The sequence below is a fragment of the Rhipicephalus microplus genome, unplaced genomic scaffold (assembly GCF_043290135.1).
Source record: "Rhipicephalus microplus isolate Deutch F79 unplaced genomic scaffold, USDA_Rmic scaffold_15, whole genome shotgun sequence".
Lineage (NCBI taxonomy): Eukaryota > Metazoa > Arthropoda > Arachnida > Ixodida > Ixodidae > Rhipicephalus > Rhipicephalus microplus.
In genome coordinates this window covers 12,861,843-12,876,791 of record NW_027464588.1, presented here as the reverse complement: position 1 = coordinate 12,876,791, position 14,949 = coordinate 12,861,843, and the positions used below count along the sequence as shown (strand labels likewise).

Below are 14,949 nucleotides of genomic sequence, written 5' to 3'. Positions count from 1 at the left end.
CTATACATTGTAAAAATCAACTAGCAATTTTTCATTGCATTAACTTTTCTGCTTACATTAAAATGAATAGGGCCCTGGATAATACATAATGCAACAGCAACAACCCAAAATTGTTTTCTTTTTTTGAGTTTTGCATTGCGCTGTTATTATATAAGATGCGATCGCCTACTTTATTAGGCAGCTTACGCAGTCGAGCTTTTATTCCAAGCAAATTATGTTCATCATTTGTTACTTGCGGCCTCCTTCCTTCTTTTTTCTGGTCAAAAGAAGTTCAGTGGTATTTGGTTTATATCCACCTCGGTGGTCTTGTGGTGATGGTGTTCGAGTGCTGACGCAAAGGTTGCGAGATGAAACGCCAGCAATCGCGACCATGTTCAGATGAGAGCGGAGTGGTAGAGGTCTTTGTACTTCAATATATGTGCATGGTAAAGCATTCAAGATGGACAAAATTCATAGAATTTCTTCGCTACGGCGTTCCTGATAATGACAATGTGATCTTTGATTGTAAAGCCCCAACAATTATTATGGTTGTTTTGTGCACAGGAGTCGTGTACGACCATGCCGGCTCATCTGAAGAAGAGAAGCTCCTGTGGCAAATGCTCGACCGAGTCAACCTGAACGCCAGCGACGACGGAGAGAAGCCAACGTCAATGACTGGTAACAGAGGCACCCACGAGTTGGCTGACTCTTCTAGCAGAGCACCACACCTCAGCCAGGCAATTGAGAGACTCGATACGGAAGACACCTTTCAATCGGCAAAGAAAGGTGAATGCCCGTAGCATCACTAAAATTACCGCAATAATAGGTTAAATAGCCTGCCACTAGTTTTACCATACATTTCATGTTTATATTTCATAAGAGGCGTGTCGAATGAACCAAGAGCGATGAATGAAGTCAAAGCATTCGCATATACGTTGTCTATGTGCAGATACGTTTCATTAAGATAGAATAAACAATACTTTTGTACGCACATTTCATGTCTGCACGTTAATATCTGCACAGCACGTCATTCATCGATTGTCTTCGTCCATTTATGCACACTCTTAACTGTTTTGGTATGTCCCATGCAAGGAGCGTTGTAAGACTTACCATTTGGAAATACAAGTTATTGTGGTGCTATAACTGGCACAACTCTTGCTTGTAGTTGAATGAATGAATAGACTTTATTCAAAGTCCGGCAGTTTTACCGGGCGAAGTGGGAAAGAGGGGATAAACCCCTGTCCCTTCCCACTCTCCGATGATTATGATGGCAGTACCTCAGGTGACCGCTCGAAGTCCTTGCACCCGGGTGGCATCTTCAGCTCGCCGGACGGGCCAAAGCTGGTCGGCCAGCTCGTCGCTTGTGAGGGCCGCCTCCCATCGCAGCTGACGCCGCCGATCGGCAACAGTGACCGCAGCTGCGGCGGAGGCCGGCCCCTGCCCTCGCGCGGTGGTGGCAGCAGCGATTGGCCTCGGTGTTCGTCCCTGCCTGACATGCGTCGTGAAGTGAGCGGCAGCAGTGCCGTTAACTTTTACAGCCCACTCCCAAAGCATGTGCTGCAGTGTGGCCCTTTTCCCGCACGCTTTACACGCGTCCGTCGGGTATAGATGAGGATAACATAGGCGTAGGATCGCCCGACGGGTGTAAGTATTTGTTTGTAATAATCTCAGAGCTACGGCCTGTTATTTGTCCAATTTGTTGTGTGGTGTTGGGTATTTGTAGGTAAAAATTTGACAAAAGATACGTGTGTATTGTCTACAAAAATCTGCGAGGTGCAAGAACATTTTAGTGCAATTTACATAAAAGTTTTGCACAGATACGCATTTTAACAAGCTTCCTGGCTGTGCTCGAAATAAATGTCATAACGGTTGTTAATAAAAACCTAAATTTTTAGAACTTTGTTCACGGTTTTAGTGCGTAAACAGAAGGCCTGACGCGAAAATCACTTCACTTGTCCTTCTGAAATTAATTAGGAAGAAACACTGTGAGTTTGACGTCTCTGCCTACTCGCATAGAACACTATGAACTCCGTGACGCACAATTAGTATTGTTTTTAATTTTTTCAGTTGGCGTCAATAGCAGTGTTGCAGGAAAATATTATTTTTTTGGAATGATGAGCAAAGTTAACCCAACTCAATCAGAAAAAATTGCGAGAAATTTAAGTGCAGTTGGGTGCCATGGGACATAGGGTGATGCAGCATCAATGAAAGTAAACAAATGTTCGACTTTATTTTTATTTCAACATTATATACGTTCGTAAAATAACGTAATATTTTAAGCGGTGTATATTGACATTGCATTGTCAAGGAATTTTCTTTATTTTTTAAAACTTTAAACTATATTTATAGGGCATGATTCAGGGGCTCGTTAACCGTCGCAACTTCAAAGGCGAAACAGTAGTGTCTTTCTCGCCTTGACTCCCTTTCCCACAAGCGCTATCTCCCTTCGCCACTAATTTCTTATAAAACACGCGCAATGTTGGCACTAAGTGTTTAGCCGGTTATGATTTCGCGCCTCTCGGCCACACGCTGCTGCCTGTGCTTGTGCTGTCGTAAACGCAGAACACGAAGTGAAATCAGTTCATCACGCGTTATAGTCATACAGTACAAAAAAGAACGACCATGTCAGTGCTTCGTAAATCCTTGTATGAAACAATTCACAGCAGATGTATCACCTATTATAAACAATTGAGAGCTTATTTCGCCCTGACGTCACGTGATCAAACTGCAAAGGTCACGAACTCTGCCTCGAAAAAGGGAAACTGCGGGAGATAATACGAAGCTGGTTTATTATTTTCTCAAAAGGCGGTTTAGAGGTCCTCTAATATAGTCTCAGGACAAAAATAGGGGTATATCTGACTGCATATATAACGTGCTCTCTATATTACCGCATAAAGTTTTTCGTGTATTTATTATGACTACAAACATAAGCGTTTACAGTGTAGTTCTTCATCTTCCCTTGGGCATACTATTATTTGTAATATTCGCCTTCGTGTTCCCTAGCAATATGTTCGGTGTTTGGTTCACGCGTCTGTGCTGTATTTACAACAATCGTTTTGTCATACCTTACGTCGTCTCACAAGTGGTGAAGGTGCTAGGATCGTAAGTAGGGGCTTTAAAATCAAAATGGGGAAAAATTTCTCTGACGTGAGGCGTCGCTTCAGGATCGAGAAAGCAGCTCCACAAATAGAAATATTCCTACGGTGTACGCAAGTAATTTTCCACACCAATGAAATGGAAGGTGCTAACCAGTCGAATCGATTTACGCATGTGTATTTTATATAACCATCCACTCTTTCGGAGAGCTTAAGCATAGATGGACACTAAATGCAACTATTAAGTCGACGTTGATTGTTGAAATGGTGGTCTAGAAACTTCGTAGTGTTACTTTCGTGCCAAGGAAGGGCCTATTTTGAAATAACATCACGTTTTAGTGTTCCACCTCGGGTTAGCACACTTCAAATTACCTGCCTCAAGAAGCGGACCGACCGGACCATCTCACGTCACTGTTGCCATGCACAACGTTGCTCGTCTTTAGTGCGCTAGTAGCAGCATACTGAAAGCAGCGGGAACCACAGCTGCAACAAAGGCCATTGATAAATTTCCCGCCTTTGGCTTAGAGACTGCAAATGCTTTTGTTTCAACTAAATATCTTTTGTTTCAACTAAATATCTGCATCAAAGTTACGTTACGTCCCTACGCGCTTCGACTATTCCTGATTATTGGCGCTCGGCAAAAATTATTCCCCTGAATGAATCTGGCTCTTCTCTAGAAATTAGCAACTACAGACCAGTTTTCTTAACGAGTACTTGTAAACTTTTCGAGCATATTATCTGTAAGGCCATCATTACTTACCTCAAATATAGCAATTTTCTTCATTCCAAACAGCATATATTAGATCTGGTTTGTCAACTGTTACCCAACTATCTGAAACAACTGATGACTTAATTAGTACAATACTAATGGTCAAACCGACGTCATATTTCTAAATTTGTCAAAGGCGTTCGATGTAGTCCCCCATCCCGATCTGACTACAAAACTTCTCTCAATTGGCGTTGAACGCAATGTAGTCGCATGGATAATATGTTACTTAAGAAATAGAACACAGTGTGTTGCCACTAACGAGTGTATCTCTGAAGAGTTGGATGTGTGATCTGAAGTACCGCAAGGCGGGGCTCTGTACAGAGCTTTCTACTTTTTTAGTGTATATAAATGATATTTATCTTACTGTTGAACCCCTATTCATAGTAAATTATTTGCGGACGACTGTGTGATATACAGAGCTACTGAAACCCGAGATGACGAAATTAAGTTAAACAATGCTTTGCACTCAATTGAGACATGGTTCACAAAGTTTTTGAAAACAGAGTTGCGCAGTACTCTTCCTGCTGTGAACTTAAACGCTTCTAAGGCACTAGTACGACCTAAATTGGAGTATGCAGATGTCATTCGGAGCCCTTACCAACAATACTTAATAAGTAAAATTGAAAGAGTTCAAATTTTAGCTTTTCGCTTCATTTATTCTGTTTATTCGAGTCACTCGAGTGTAACCACTTTACGTAACAGGGCAAATCTTCAAACACCGGAGCAACGTCGGGTCATATCTAGATTAAAATTCCTCTATCAGCTTTACTACGGTCAATTCAATATGTGGCGGAAACCTTTCAAACGATCAGCGAGAATTCATCACGGTTAGCTGGTTAGCCACATTGATTTGCATAAGTTTTCTTTGTTTTCTTGAACAATTTCTTATTGGAATATGTTACCTGAAGAGACGATGAACTCTGTGTCATCAGAGGTGTTTTCTCAGCTTTTTTAATATAAGCTTTAGGTAAAGTGTCGTTTCAAAATTGGAAGACATTATCATTGTGCTCTTTTACCGTATGCATACCGCATCGTATGCTTACACGCGATTGTGTAAGCATATTTACGCCTCCCCTTATGTGTGCTGTACGTTTTCAATTTACGTCAAGCAACACTGATGAATTGTCAAGTTGTATGTCGGATTTCTGTCAATGTACTTTTTTGTTTTCACTCCTGCATGGGCCCGAGTAGGGCCTGTAGTATCCATAAATAAAAAAAATCTACGCCCCGCTAGATGGCATCACCTGTCCCATGTAACCATGCGAAAATTGAATTTTCGAACCATTCGCACCGTTTCCCATAGTAACGTCCGGCAGTTCTGTTTTTTCATGATTCAAACAGAAACGAATCTGCAGCATGTTATTGCGTCTCTTGATGTACGGAATGTTCTTTATTTAGGGCAGTTCAATCGATTACTAGTGATTAATTTTAGGCAGTCCATCTGATGTCATCGGGATCATTTTGAAATTGTCCTACTGCTTGATTGATTTGTAGGGATTAACGTCCCAAAACCACCATTTGATTACGAGAGACGCCGTAGTGGAGGGCTTCGGAAATTTTGACCACCTGGGGTTCTTTAACGTGCACCCAAATCAGAGTACACGGGCCTACAACATTTCCGCCTCCATCGGAAATGCAGCCGCCGCAGCCTGGAATCGAACCCGCGACCTGCGGGTCGGCAGCCGAGTACCTTAGCCACTAGACCACCGCGGCGGGGCAAAATGTCCTACTGCAGCGCTGGTGGTTTCGTTCTTGGACATTTACGTAATTTCTCGTAGAGTAGGGCACTGTTGTTGATAATATTGTCACGGGGGGAGAGTAGGCAGAGGGTAGAAATTTATTTACCGACTGTAGAAGGAGTACACAGTGCCCTTGAACCAAGATGGCGGAGTGGCAAGTACGCACGAGCTTTTGTTTAATCGTCATCTTCATCGCCTTTATGGTGCATTCGTTGATGTTAATGATGACTTGTATCATATAGCCGCCGCCAGTGAAAGCACCATCTCGGCGCTTAAGAATTAGTGCGATCCTGCGCAGAGAAGTACGGCTTAGGCGGGAGACGTGTACAATATCAGTGGACGGCAGAGAAGAAGACGATAGAATGTCCAAGGGGGCGATCTCATAGGTGACCTCGGTCAGTTGGCGCAACACTTTGTAAGGCCCGTTGTAGCGAGCGAGAAACTTCGAGATCAGGCCAATTTGACGGGAGGGAGTCCAGAGCAAGACCAATGATCCTGGGGAGTAAGAGAAGGCCCTGTAACGGCTGTCGCAGTGATCCTTTTGAGAGAGCTGCGAGGCAGAAAGGCGATCCCGGGCAATCCGGCGGGCCACTTGAGCCCGAGTTGTTGCATCGCGAGCGTAATTTGTAGGAGTATCAGTATGCGACGGCAGAAGAGTATCAAAAGGCAAAGTGGGGTGACGGCCGTACAAGAGATAGAAGGGAAAAAAGCCAGCGGTGTCATGTCGTGACGAGTTGTAGGCAAACATCACGTAAGGCAAAGTGACATCCCAATCACGACGATCTGCGGAGATGTACATGAATAGCATTGTCGCCAATGTGCGGTTAAGGCGCTCATGGAGTCCATTTGCTTGCGGCTGGTAGGCCATCGCGAGTTTATGACGTGTGAAACATGAGCGAAGAGTGTCATCCACGGCCTTGGAGAGAAATGAACGACCACGGTCGGTCAGCAGTTGACGCGGTGCTCCATGATGGAGAATAACGTCCTGAAGCAGAAAGTCCGCTACATCAGCGGCACAGCTTGTTGGTGGCGCTCGCGTGATAGCAAAGCGTGTCGCATAGTCTGTAGCCACCACTACTCACTTGATCTCACTCGGAGACGTTGGAAATGGTCCAACAAGATCGAGGCCGACGCGGTTGAACGGGTCTGTTGGAATGTCGATAGGCTGAAGTGGGCCTGGTGGTGCCAATGAAGGATGCTTGCGGCACTGGAAAGACTCACAAGATGCAACGTATCGGCCCACAGAGTGGTAATGGCCGGACCAGAAGAATCGACGCCGTACGCAGTGATACGTGCGGGCTGCTCCGAGATGTCCAGCAGTTGGTGCGTCATGAAGTTGTTCGAGCACAGTGGAACGGAGCGTTGTAGGAACCACCAGAAGAAGTTCTGGGCCTTCGGTGCTTGTGTTGCGCCGGTAGAGAATTTCGTCATGAAGCGTGAACAGGCGAAGGGAAGGATCGAAGGCGTCAGAAGGTAGACGGCGTATGATAGACCGCAAATTGGCATCGCTGAGTTGTTCCTTACGTATGTCCGTGAAATCAGAAGTGGCAAAGACACAAGCAACAGAATCGTGCGCTGACAGGTCAAGGCGATCGACGGGATGGCGAGATAGACAGTCGGCATCCTGGTGCATTTGGTCAGACTTCTAGATCACGTGAAAGCTATATTCCTGTAGCTTTAAAGCCCAACAACCCAGGCATCCAGAAGGATCCTTGAGGGAGTACAACCAGGACAGGGCGTGGTGATCCGTGATGACCGAAAAGTGGCGGCCGTAGAAGTTTACTCTCAACCCGCATGTTCACCGAAAAGTCACGAGGTGAGAGTAGGCAGAGGGTAGAAATATATTTACTGATTGTAGACGGAGTACACAGTGTCATTGAACTAAGATGGTGGAGTGGCAACCACACACGAGCGTTTGTTTATTTGTCATCTTCATCGGCGTTATGGCGCATTCGTTGATGTTAATGATGGCTTGTATTAATATTGCTACGATACTGAGGGGACGCGTGGAAGAAGAGGAGAACTAGGGTGGCACGAGCGGATATCTTGTTCGTTCAACCGCTGCTAGAACCACTGAGCGTCAAAATCAAACATATTTTCTCAACAAGAAACGTTAATTTAGATCTTAAGATAAAATTTGAAAATATTTATTCCTCTAACGCAAAGCAAATGATATTTCAATATTTAAATGATCGGCTGCAGGATTACTTGGCACACGTGAACATGTACAACATAATTGCGACTGATGCATCCGTATCAAATGAAAAGGCTGGGTCAGGTATCTTCTCACGTTCCCTTGACTGGTCCTTTTCGGTTAGACTCCCAGATTGCACACCAATATTCATAGCAGAATTATTTGCTATTCTACTGGCACTACGTAAACTTCCTTCCAGCGAATCGGAAGCAGTCGTAATTACAGTCTCTCTTCAGGAGCCAACTTAACACTTATGCACATGTTTCGACAACTCATACCGACAAACTTGAAAAAACTGCAGCTCTTATGGGTTCCAGGCCATCGTGGCATATATCTCAATGAGATGGCGGATGCACTAGCCACAGTTTTTTTTAGCGGTCCCCTTATCCCGATTTGGCCTGATACGGCTTACGCGACAGCATTAAGGTTTAGAAACCTCTGATTGCATGAATACGACTGCTACTTATTGGATAAATATCGAGATTTTGCACATCTATGATGCCGCTGGAATAGACAGTGGTGTGCAACAGGGCACTTGGAAGTTACTTTTACAAGATTGCGATGCAGAATTCCGCAACCGAATTATTATTTGCATAAAGTTGGTCTAAAGGCGTCACCCTTATGTCAGGCTGACGAAGAAATGGAAACGATAGATCACTTCTTTTTGTTCTGTCGCCGATATTCTCATCAGCGGAAAAGATACCTGGTAGCTCCACTTGAAAAATCGGGATTAGAATTAAATGTGGCTGTAAGTTTGTCGTTTGGCAGCATTAAATTTGGTTATAGCCACAGGGTCGTCTGCTCTGCGGTATTTGAATACATAATTGAAACAAAGCGATTGCCATTTTATTCTGCCTATATATATATATATTATAAAGGAGATTTATTAGGCAGAAGGGTTGATGCTTGGAAGGCTTGGAAGGCGATGCACCAGCCGCGATTTCCGAACTCGAGACGCTGCTGCACACTCGATGCTGCTGCCTCTGCGCCGGAGTACTTCCTCTTCTTTACAATGGCCCCACGGAGAAAAAAGGAGCCACCCTGGCGACTTAGTCCTGGGCAGGCGGCGTTAAACCGTAGTATTGCTTGAGCCTCTGGACGTGTACAACCTCGCGGTTGCGACGTCGCAAGTCTGATTGTGGGGTAGGAGGCTCAATGAGGTAGTTTACTGACGAAGTTTGTTCGACAATACGATATGGCCCATCGTACTTTGGCAGAAGTTTGGAAGAGAGCCCAGGTGTGCGATGCGGCACTGACAGCCATACAAGAGAACCCGGAAGAAAAACGGGAGTTGAGGTCTGGGCATCATGAATTGCTTTTTGCCTGTTTTGGTCATCGCAGGTAAAGCGACGAGCTAACTGGCGGCATTCTTCTGCGTGTCTGGCGGCGTCCAAGATCGGTAGGCACTCGGACGCGTCTGGTCGATAGGGCAAAATGGTGTCAATGGTGTGGGAGGAGGGACGGCCGTAGAGGAGGTAAAAAGGGGAGAAGCCTATTGTCGCTTGCTTTGTCGTATTATAGGCGTATGTAATGAATGGGAGAACTAAGTCCCAGTTAGAGTGGTCAGGCGTCACATACATAGATAGCATGTCACCGAGAGTACGATTAAAGCGCTCGGTAGCCCCATTGGTTTGTGGGTGGTAAGCGGTACATGTGCTATGTACAATAGCACACTCAGCGAGCAATTTTTCAATGACCTCGGACAAGAAGGCGCGGCCGCGGTCACTGAGGAGTTCTTGAGGGCCTCCATGACGCAACACAAAATGACGCAGTAGGAAAGTGGCAACCTCCTATGCTGTAGCCGTTTTAAGAGCGGCGGTCTCAGCATAGCGCGTTAGGTGGTCGATAGCAACTATTATCCACCTGTTGCCAGTCGGAGTCAATAGAAGTGGCCCATAAATATCTATTCCAACCCGTTCGAAGGGTCGGGAAGGGCATGGTAAAGGCTGCAGTTCACCGGCGGAGGCGTGTGGTGGAGATTTTCGGCGCTGACATTCGGCACAAGAGCGGACGAAGTTGCGGACGAAAGTATACATGCCACGCCAGTAGTAGCGATGTCTGAGCCTTTCGTAGGTCTTGAAGACTCCTGCGTGGCCACATTGTGGGTCAGCGTGAAAAGAGGAACAAATCTGCGACCTCAGGGTTCGTGGAACGACGAGCAGCCACTTGCGTCCCTCTGGTGCGTAGTTACGTTGATAGAGAAGCGTGTCACGTATCGAGAAGTGTGGAACTTGGCGCCGAAGCGTTCGCGTCTTTGGGAGTTCAGGAGTGTCGGAGAGATGATTGAGGAGAGACGCAGTCCACGGGTCATTGCGTTGTTCGATAGCAATGGTGTCAAAGTCAAGCGATGACAATGTGGAATCGCAAGCGGAGTCAGTTGTGGCATTCTGGGACAGGGGGGAACGGGAAAGGGCGTCGGCGTCAGCATGCTTCCGTCCTGACCGATAAACCACGCGTATGTCGTAATCTTGAATTTTCAACGCCCAGCGAGCGAGGCGGCCAGATGGGTCTTTTAATGTCGAAAGCCAGCACAGCGCGTGGTGGTCGGTAACGACGTCAAAAGAACGTTCATATAGGTATGGGCGAAGCTTTCCAAGGGCCCACACAATGGCCAAGCACTCCTTTTCTGTGACGCTGTAGTTGCTCTCAGCCTTGGTAAGTGTGCGACTAGCGTATGCCACGACGTATTCTTGATGTTCCGGTTTACGCTGTGCGAGCACAGCAACCAGGCCTACACCACTGGCGTCGGTGTGGATTTCAGTTGGAGTTCAGGATCGAAATGGCGTAGAATGGGTGGCGTCGTAAGAAGCCGTCGCAGGGTGGTGAAAGCCTCGTCGCAGGCAGGGGACCACGATAAGAGGTCTTTACAGCTGCTGAGAAGTTGCGTGAGAGGTGATATAATAGACGCGAAGTTTCGGACGAATCGCCGGAAATACGAACACAAGCCGATGAATCTTCGAAGTTCTTTGATGGTGGCAGGTTTAGGAAACGCCGTAACAGCTCGCAATTTCTCGGGATCCGGGAAGATGCCTTCCTTGGAAACAACGTGGCCCAAAATGTTCAGTTGACGCATGGCAAATCGACATTTTTTTAGGTTTAATTGCAAACCGGCGTTAGTTAAGCAAGTAAGGACGTGCTGAAGGCGACGTAAGTGTGTGTCAAAGTTAGGGGCGAAGACCACGATATCATCGAGGTAACACAAGCATATCTTCCATTTTAGGCCGCGCAGGATGTTGTCCATCATTCGTTCGAACGTTGCAGGTGCATTGCACAGTCCGAAGGGCATGACGGTGAATTCATATAAGCCGTCTGGCGTGACAAAAGCGGTTTTGGGGCGATCGGCCTCCGCCATAGGCACCTGCCAGTAGCTTGACCGCAGGTCTAACGAGGAAAAGAACTCGGCACCCTGCAAATTGTCCAAAGCATCGTCAATGCGCGGTAGTGGATAGACATCCTTCAGCGTGATCTTGTTCAATCACCGGAAATTGACACAGAAACGAATAGAACCGTCTTTCTTTTTGACGAGAACCACCAAAGACACCCATGGGCTCTGTGAAGGTCGAATGACGCCTCTGCGAAGCATGTCGTCTACTTGGTCAGCAATGACGCGGCGTTCTGTAGCGGACACGCGATATGGTCGTTGTCGCAGCGGTGAGTGGGACCCAGTGTCGATGTGGTGTTCTACTGCTAAGGCACGGCCGAGAGATGTTTGTTCAACGTCAAAAGAGTGGCGGTAGCTCTCAAGAATGGTGAGGAGTTGTGAACGCTGCGAAGATGTCAAATCTGCAGCGATGAATGGTTGAAATATGTTTGCCGACGTTGAGTCAGGCGCTGAGACGACAGCCAGTTCACAGACGGAGGTAGAAGGCACCTCATCGGGGACGGATATAATTCTGGAAGAACTGATTGTCTCGACGTGGCCAAGGCACTCGTGACAAAGTAGGGATAAAGACGACGACTCATGATTATAAATTGGCATTGTGGTTGAACCTTCTACAAGATCGAGAGCAGCAAAAGGCAGGGGGAGGGCTCTTCGGGCGACGAATATTGGAGATGGTGTGAAGAAGACCGTGCCGTCGGATATGGCGCTGCATGAAACTGGCACGAACGCAAAAGAGCATGGAGGGATGTAGGTGTCATCGCTAACGACAAGTTTAGCGGCAAACTGAGTGTCGACGGACGCTTGGTCATCCAGTGAGCAAAATTCCACCTCAGCCCTAGCACAGTCGATTACGGCGTTATGACGCGACAAAAAGTCCCATCCCAAAATAATATTATGGGAGCATGATGAAAGAACCACGAACTCTATCGTATACAGAACGTCCTGAATTGTCACGCGGGCTGCACATACTGCGGTCGGTTGAACAGGTTGAGCACTGGCTGTGCGAAGCGATAATCCGGAGAAAGGCGTCGTAACCTTACAAATTGAGCGACAAAATCCAGCATCTATAACCGAAACAGCTGCACCGGTATCTACAAGAGCGAAAGTAGGGATATTTTCGACGAACACATCAATAACATTGGTAGGTGACAAATGAGGACTTGGGCAAACCGAAACTTGCGCAGTTCTTGCCTCAGGAACTGCGTCGTCTAGTTTTCCTCCTCGTTAGGTGCGGGCCATCGACGCATAGGAGAAGGCGAGCGGCGGCGTGGAGAGGGCGAGCGGAGACGTCCCGGCCGAGGGCGGTGGTCGTCCTGGTAGCGGGCTGGCATTGGAGTGGAGGAACCATATCGCGCGTTGGAGTCAAGCGGGAAGAAAGGCTCACGGCGGTTTTCATTGGTGATATGCATCCGGCGGCGGCAATACCTTGCGACGTGTTCGGGGTATCGACAAGCGTAACATATCGGGCGATTATCGAGGGTGCGCCACGGGTTGGCGGTGTTAGTGCTGGTCCAGTGAACTGGAGCTTGGGGATAGCCCGCGCGAGGCTGGAACGGAGGCGCAGGCGACTTGCGAGTTGGCATGGCTGCAGCCGCGGCGTAGGTGAGAGGAGCAGCCACAAGATTAGGCTCGCGAGCAGCTGGCAAGGCCTCGGTGAGCTCTCCTTGAATGACGTCACGTAAAGACGATGGTAAAGTTGTGGTAGCTTCTGGTGTGAAAGGCACCAAGGAAAGCTGTCGTGCAACTTCTTCGCGGACAAATGCTTTTATTTTGGCTATTAGTGACGCGTGGTCATGACCACTGATCACACTAGACAGCGATGCCAAATCGTGCGCTGGAGGACGTCTTGTCAGAGCTCGCTGCTTCCGCAATTCATCGTAGCTTTGGCAGAGGCTAATTACGTCGTTAACAGTGGTCGGGCTTTTCGCCAAGAGCATTTGAAAAGCGTCGTCGTCAATCCCTTTGAGGATGTGCTTACATTTTTCAGCTTCCGTCGCGTAAGTGTCATACTCCTACAATCCGGCTTCCAGAACACACGGGAGCGCGAACAGCGGGAGTCATACTTTATAAAGAAATTCAGATCACTTACCCACGGAATCAACGAGACCCCTGGGCGACTGACGTGTCTCCGCGACGTTTCGTGAAACACAGAAATTGAATTACTCAATTAATTTATTTATACATACGTGAAGTCGCACACGTAAGTTGGTCAATATAAAGAAACTAAACGAATTCGATGCTACGTGAACTAAACGGCGTGTGTTAGTACTATTAGACTTTATTTTCATTTCTGAGTACTTTTTTAGTATTATTTACTTTTATATATTTTTGTTTACGTTTTTGTTTGTTCATCCTTTACAAGAATACCCATTCATTTATTTTCAGTATGACTGGTTGTACATTTTTCTGCAAGAGAGGGCAGGTGGAGGGAGGGGGAGAAGGCACATTAGCTTTCCAACGTGGCCATGATTTTCCGAAAGCTGGAGCGGGTCGTATGCTTCTTGTGTGTGTGTGTGTGTGTGTGTGTGTGGTCCGATGCCGCGGGCCAGCCGCCGAACCACGTGAACTTAAACTCGATCCATGTGTGAGATGCGAGTAAGCGACAACATGTTCCACATTTATCCGTTTTTCTTGGTCGCCTTCGCTGGCGGCGCCTCTTACCAATGCCAGAATTACCCGCTCGTTTCCGGCGGCCCTCCGTCGCTCCTTTCTAGTTCCTCTCCTTCTTCTGCTTCTTGTTGTCGGTTGCTACCTCGTTCGCCCGCTTGTCTCTTTTTTTTTGGAGGGTCTTTAAACTGTGAGGGTGACCCTCTGCTACGGGAACTTGTATCATTTCACTTACAACCTCCGAAGAAGGCTGGTCCACCAGCCGAAACTGTTAGGAAAAAATAAATATTTTATTGTTTTGTTTCCTATACTGCACTATTCTCGAAGTTTATAACTTTTATTACGGTAGCCGGAAGAAACTCTGATAATCTATTTCATATATATACATATATATATATATATATATATATATATCATTTTAGACCCATCATTACCTCTGTCTCAAATCGCAACTGATAGCCTGCATCGCTACCTGCTCAGATATGCTCCTTTTTCGATTTTCGGCTTTTCTTTTTATATATTTTTTCAGCCCAAAAACGTTGTGTTTGAAAAACCATAAGCCTTTTAGTTAAGATTCTGCCGCCCGGTTCTTGGCCGATCCCCCTTTGTGTGTGCGCGCCAGAGTATGAAGGATCATTATCATCATCATAATCAGACCAGCCATTCGGCGGCTTCGGCGTAGTTCTTGAGGTAGCGCGTCCGTGATCATTCGCCTGGGATCGCTCCACTGTGCCGCGCACCTTCCACCAATATTGTTACGATGAGATGCCTTTATTTGCAAGAGATGATGTATGAGGCGAGAGTCCAGGGATCTGGCAGATCACCGCTCGTGCCAACCTCGTTCTCCTCTTCTACCACGCGTCCCCTTGTATCGTAGCAATATTGTCGTTTTAGATGCTGTTATACACTGAGCTTTCACTCTGACATAAATTCCTATTAGACTTTAGTGTCCCTTTAATCAAGATCACACTATCAGGTCCTATAGGTCGACTATGACGCAAGAGCTCTTTTGCTTACACTTCTCAGTGCAGCAAAACCCCACCTTCCTTGGGGGCTGTTTTGTATGCGTTCTATACAGAACGTCAGAGAGACAGAACAAAAGGACGCCAGAGAGCAAACAGCCAACAGGCGAGCCGAGACAATGGAAAATGCTTTCAACGCTTGAAGACATATACAAATTATAC

At 46.7% G+C, this 14,949-nt stretch overlaps 1 protein-coding gene across 1 annotated transcript in view; it reads left to right on the top strand.

Moving 5' to 3' along the window:
• Positions 1-14,949, top strand: part of LOC142784774 (glutamate receptor ionotropic, kainate 2-like) — a 117,987-nt gene that overhangs the window by 29,193 nt on the left and 73,845 nt on the right. The window contains exon 2 of the mRNA XM_075883273.1: positions 544-765. Within this exon, the coding sequence (XP_075739388.1) occupies positions 544-765 (222 nt within the window). The remainder of the gene's footprint in view (positions 1-543; positions 766-14,949) is intronic.